The sequence below is a fragment of the Ornithorhynchus anatinus genome, chromosome 1 (genome assembly GCF_004115215.2).
Source record: "Ornithorhynchus anatinus isolate Pmale09 chromosome 1, mOrnAna1.pri.v4, whole genome shotgun sequence".
NCBI classification, from domain to species: domain Eukaryota; kingdom Metazoa; phylum Chordata; class Mammalia; order Monotremata; family Ornithorhynchidae; genus Ornithorhynchus; species Ornithorhynchus anatinus.
In genome coordinates this window covers 186,312,082-186,317,800 of record NC_041728.1, presented here as the reverse complement: position 1 = coordinate 186,317,800, position 5,719 = coordinate 186,312,082, and the positions used below count along the sequence as shown (strand labels likewise).

The following is a 5,719-nucleotide window of genomic DNA, read 5'->3' as shown; positions in this document are numbered from 1 at the left end:
CTGGAGTTCCCCAGGAGGTCTGGGGGGGTGGGGAGCAAGGTGGCTCCCGTCTCCCCAGGCCCCCAAGCCACTTCTCTGGGCCTTTATCACTCCCAGGGCAGCAGGGGAGGAGGGCCACAAGAGCCAAGGCCAAGGTCAGCTTGGCCCCTAACCTGCTCTACCGTTGCCTGAAATAGCTGCACTTTGGGGATTATCCCTGCTCGGCCCCTTCCCTCCTTCCCTCTCTGCCTCCCTCCCAAAGCCATTTATAGAGTTTCTGGCTCACTGTGTGCCAGATCGGGCTGGGGCAGACCGGTGGCCCAACCAGAAACTGCCCAGCGGGGCAGGACGCGGGCAGATCGCCGGTCGGACGTGGGGAGGACACGGGCCAGACCCAGGCAGATCGCAGGCCGGACGTGGGCGGGACTCAGGCGGGCAGGAGATATGGGCAATAACGGCAGCGCCACTGTAGACGACCTGCAGGCCGTGGAGATCCACCACTGGTACAAGAAGTTCATGACGGAGTGTCCGTCGGGCCAGCTGACCGAGCACGAGTTCAAGCAGTTCTTTGGGCTGCGCGGGCTGGACCCGGAGGCCAACAGCTACATTGAGCAGATGTTCCGCACCTTCGACATGAACAAGGTATTTCGTGTGGCCCGCAGGCGGCCCTCTCCCCCGTCGGACCGCCACCCGAGGGGGACAGGGGCACGACCAGCCGTGAGGCAGAGGGGTGGGTGGGATGACCTGGGCGAGGGCCCCGCCGGCCCTGGAGGCCACGACCCCTCGGAGACCAGTCCCCCCACCGTGATGCTGGCCACAGACAGGTGTCTCTGGCCCTGGCCCTGGAGTTGCCTCTGCAGAGGACAGAGCCCAGAACCACCATGGCAAGCGGAAGGAGGAGGGGGAGGGAGAGGCCACCTGCCTAAGTCCAGGCAGCGGTGCACATTCCTGTCAGGAAGAAGGTTAATTCCAGCCCAGCCCAGAGTCACTCTGGCAGGGTCTGTCTCCAGGATCACACGTGAGGCCATCCCAGCCCACCTCCTCCCCACCCCCTCAGAGAGGAAAGGAGTCTATGCTCTTCCCTCCTTTCCGAGTCAATGCCACTGCACACAAGATTTGGGAGAAGAGGAGTGGGATGTGTCCCTGTCTGTGGCCCCCAGGGTCACAGTGTCCCCTGCCTGTGACCCCGGGCTGGATGTAGGGGGTGGACGTGTACCCACCTATGACTCCGGGGACAAACGTATCCCCCGCCTGTGACCCCGGGGGTAGATGTATCCCTGCCTGTGTCCTCAGAGCTGGATATATCCCCCAACATGGGACCCCAGGGGTGGATGTCTCCCCACCTGTGACTCCAGGGGCAGTCATGTCACTGCCTGTGGCCCCGGGGGCCGGTGTGTCCTACCCTAACCTTGGGGTCAACCGTGTTCCCGCTTGTGACCCAGGGGCGGACGTCTCACCGGTCAGTGACCCTGGGGGCAGATGTATCCCCCGCCTGTGACCCTACCGGCAGCCTTATCCCCACCTGTGACCTCAGGGGAGGGCGCATCCCCCACCTGTGACCCCAGAGCGGACATGTCCTGCTGTGACACCGGTGGGGGACGTGTACCGTAACCTCGTGGGTGGACGTGTTCCACCACGATACCGGACGCGTCCCCGCCCACAGGACGGCCACATCGACTTCATGGAGTATGTGGCAGCCCTGAGCCTGGTCCTCCGGGGGAAGATGGAGCAGAAGCTGCGCTGGTACTTCAAGCTCTACGACGTGGATGGCAACGGCTGCATCGACCGACACGAGCTGCTCAACATCATCAAGGTATCTCGCTGGGGGTGACCCCGACCTCTGACCCCGGGCCCCCCTACAGAGTCCAGACTGCCCCAACCCCGGCCCTCTGCCACCCGGCCGAGTGGAGCCTGGGGCCCCAGGGTCGACCCCCAAACCCTGACCTCTGACCCCAGACCCCCGGGGAAACCCGGCTCCAGCCCCAGTCCTTTGCCACACAACCGAGCAGAGCCCAGGGCCCAGGGGAACGTGTCAGGGGCTGAACCCTTCCCGGGGGCACCAGCGGTCACAAGTGACCGGGCCCAGACCTGGAATTCCCTTCTAGGCGTGGTTGCCTGGAACCAGGCCTGCGTCCTCCGGTCCTCTCAGATCTGGCCAGAACTCACGTGCCAGGGGTTAGTTCAGATCCCCACTGTGCCGTGGATCTCAGGGCTCTGAGCCCTCGACCCTGTGCCCGCAGGCGATCCGCGCCATCAATGGCTGCGAGCACGAGACCAGCGCCGAGGAGTTCACCAACCGTGTGTTTGACAGAATCGACATCAATGGCGATGGTGAGACCCCAGGGCAGCCGCAGCTTGGAGCCATGCGGTGGCTTCTTGATGTTGGCTGAGGCTGGGGCCAGGCATGTGGGGACTGGCCTGGTGGCCGGGCCTGGGCTGGGACTGGGCTGGGGCCAGGCAGAGTGGGGCCGGAATAGGGGCGGGGCTGGGGCTGGGGCTGAGCTGACCTAGGGGATGACACTGGGGACTGGGCTGGCCTGAGGGATGGGGCTGGACAGGATCTGGGGGATGGGACTGGGCTGGGGCCAGGTGACGCGGAGCTGGCCTAGGTACTGGGCTGGGACTAGAGCTGGGAACTGGGCTGACTTGGGTTATGGGGCTGGGGGCTGGGCCTGGGTTAGGTCTAGGCTGGCCTGGGGTGATAGGGCTGGGTGGGGCCAGGCATGGTGGGGTGGCCTGGCCTAGGGACTGGGCCTAGGCTGGGTAAGGACCAGATAGGGAAGCAGTGTGGCTCAATGGAAAGAGCCTGGGCTTCGGAGTCAGAGGTCATGGGTTCGATTCCCGGCTCTGCCACTTGTCAGCTGTGTGACTGTGGGCAAGTCACTTAACTTCTATGTGCCTCAGTTACCTCATCTGTAAAATGGGGATTAACTGTGAGCCTCACGTGGTACAACCTGATTACCCTGTATCTACCCCAGCGCTTAGAACAGTGCTCTGCACATAGTAAGCGCTTAACAAATACCAACATTATTATTATTACATGGTGGGGTGGCCTGGCCTAAGGACTTGGCCTAAGCTGGGAGAGGGCCAGGGACAGGGCTGGCCTGGGGGATGGGGCTGGGTTGGGGCCAGGCAGGCAGGGTTAGCCTGGGGACTGGGCCTGGGCTGGAACTGGGCTGGGCTTGGCTGGGGCTGGTCCGGAGCTGAGTTAGGGCTGGGGGCTGGGCCTGGGCTAGCCTGGGAGATGGGGTTGGGCTGGGGCCAGGAGGGGCAGAGCCGGCATGGGGACTGGACCTGGGCTGGGCCAAGATTGTGTTGGAGCTGGGCTGAGGATGGAGCTGGGTCTGGGCTGGACTGGGTTGGAGACAGAGCTGGGGCTGAGGCTGGGGCTGGGGCTGGGGCTGGGGCTGGGGCTGGGGCTGGGGCTAGGGCGGGAGCTGGACAACAGCAGATTCAATCCCTGCCCCCAGAGGGGCAGTCAGGGAGAGTAACCAGTGGAAGTTGGCCAAAGGTCTTGGTGGTGCCCAGCCCCGTGGGGGCGGCAGGCTGGGGTGAGACAGATGGGTCAGTGACCCGGCTGGGTCCGGCAGGTGAACTGTCCCTGGAGGAGTTTGTGGAAGGGGCCAAGCTGGACGAGGAGTTCATGAATGTGATGATGAACAGCCTGGACCTGACCCACATCGTGACCATGATCGACCGACGGAGACACAGCGTCTAGGCCTCGTGGCCGGGGGGTAGGGCGGGCTGGGCTTGGGTGGGGGTGGGGGGGTGGCTGGGATTGGGGGTCAAGCTGGATGAGGAGTTCGTGAGCGTGGAGCAGCCTGGACCTGATCCACATCGTGGCCTTGATCGACCAGCAGAGATACAGCATTATAAATTCTGCAGCCAGGGGTTGGGCTGGGCTGGGCCGGGGTGGAGGGCGGGGGCAGGAGGAGTTGGGGGAGCCTGGGATCGGAGGAGTTCGTGGAAGGGACCAAGCTGGACAAAGAGTTCAAGAATGTTATGATGAGCATCCTGGACCCGACCATATCACGGCCATGATCGACCGACAGAGACACAATGTCTAAGCCCTGTGGCTGGCAGGGGGCGGGGTGCGGGCCGGGCTGGGGCTCGGGAGGGGGGAGGTGAGGGGTAACTGGGGCGGGGGGGGCAGGCAGAACAGGGCAGGGGGCGGGGAGCAAACTGGCACGGGAAATGGGCTGGGTCAGGGGTCACCCAGGGTCTGGCGGGGGTGGGAGATGAGCCGTGGTCGGAAGCTGGACTGCTCAGTTGGACTCCAGGGAGACATAAGAAGGCCACCCGGCCCCCAGGAGCTGGCTGAGCTGAGGTCAGAGACTACGCCCGTGGCCCCGGGCCCGGCGCCAGCCTCCGCCCCAGCCCCAGCCCCAGCCCCAGCCCCCATTCCTAGCCCCAGACCCAGGCCCCTGTTTCAGTTCCCAGACCTGGCCCTAGCCCAGTCCCAAACCCAGCCCCAGCCTCAATCTCCCACCCCTAGAGAAGCAGCGTGGCTCAGTGGAAAGAGCACGGGCTTGGGAGTCAGAGGTCGTGGGTTCAAATTCCAGCTCTTCCACTTGTCAGCTGTGTGACTGGGCAAGTCACTTCACTTCTCTGGGCCTCAGTTCCCTCATCTGTAAAATGGGGATGAAGACTGTGAGCCTCATGTGGGACAACCTGATTACCCTATATCTACCCCAGCGCTTAGAACAGTGCTCTGCACATAGTAAGCACTTAACAAATACCAACATTATTATTATTATTGTTATTAGTCCCAGCCCCAGATTCCCACCCGAGTCAAAGCTCAGAAGTAAGAGGCAGCTGACCCTCGCTGTTCTCCCCCATCTGCCTACCTGTCTGCCTGTCTGTGCCACTCTGTCTGACTCTGCCTGTCTCCATACCTACCTGCCTGTCTGCTTGTTTGTCTGTCTGTCTGTCCTGGTCTGCCTGTGCCTGTCTGGCTGGCTGTGCTGGCTGTGCTGGCTATGTGCCAGCCTGCCTGCCTGCTCGTCTGCCCATCTGCCTATCTGAGACTGCTCCACCAGTCCCCTGCAGTCCAGCCTGACCATCCTGTCCTGCCCAGGGAAGTGTCTCCAGCCTCGGACCAGTCTTTCTTGGTGCCCCAAGGCAGCAGAAAGTGGAGCTGGGGATGGATGCCTCCCCAAGATGGGCACCTCCCCCGGATGGGCACCTCCCCCAGGCGGGTGCCTCCCTGGGATGGACTCCTCCTACTGGGATGATCACCTCCCCCTGGGATGGACACCCCGTCCACACCCCACCCTAGATGGAGGCCTCCCCTGGGATGGATGTCCCCCCGGATGTGTGCTGCCCGCCCCCGGACGGATGACCCCTCAGGCTGGGCGCCTCCCCAGAGATATATGCTTCCCCCCAGAATGGATACCTCTCCTAGGATTTATGGCTCCTCTGGGATGGGCACTTCCCCTAGTCAGGCACCTCTCCTGGGATGTACGCCTCCCCCAGACAGATGCCTCCCCTGAATACCACCCCCCTGGCTGAGAGCGGTGGGAAGGATAAGGGGTGGAACAAGGGAACATTCTGCCAGTTTGGTTGCCGCTGCTGCTGCTGCTGCTGCTGCTAGCACCCCAGCCTTGGCGGCCAGCGCAGTTGAGTTTTGAAGGAGGTGTCACAGGGGAGATGCCACAGGGAAGTGTCCCAGGCAAGACGCCACAGGGAGGTGCTAGAGGTGAGGCACCACAGTGAGGCGCCTCAGAGAGGTACACGGCAG

At 63.3% G+C, this 5,719-nt stretch overlaps 1 protein-coding gene across 1 annotated transcript; it reads left to right on the top strand.

The window, feature by feature from the left end:
- The first annotated feature begins 367 nt into the window (after nt 1-367).
- LOC100087568 (guanylyl cyclase-activating protein 1-like) lies at nt 368-3,697 on the top strand. Its single transcript, XM_001517425.2, has 4 exons — nt 368-621; nt 1,643-1,792; nt 2,220-2,310; nt 3,570-3,697. The coding sequence occupies exons 1-4, from the start codon at nt 424-426 to the stop codon at nt 3,695-3,697; spliced, it is 567 nt and encodes a 188-aa protein (XP_001517475.1). The 5' UTR covers nt 368-423.
- The last annotated feature ends 2,022 nt before the right edge of the window (nt 3,698-5,719 follow it).

Bases quoted from the DNA above. Each gene is read 5' to 3' on its own strand.
- LOC100087568 (XM_001517425.2), top strand. From the start codon at position 424: ATGGGCAATAACGGCAGCGCCACTGTAGACGACCTGCAGGCCGTGGAG. The intron at 1,793-2,219 runs GTATCTCGCTGG...CTGTGCCCGCAG, and splicing joins AGCTGCTCAACATCATCAAG to GCGATCCGCGCCATCAATGG. The intron at 2,311-3,569 runs GTGAGACCCCAG...TGGGTCCGGCAG, and splicing joins AATCGACATCAATGGCGATG to GTGAACTGTCCCTGGAGGAG.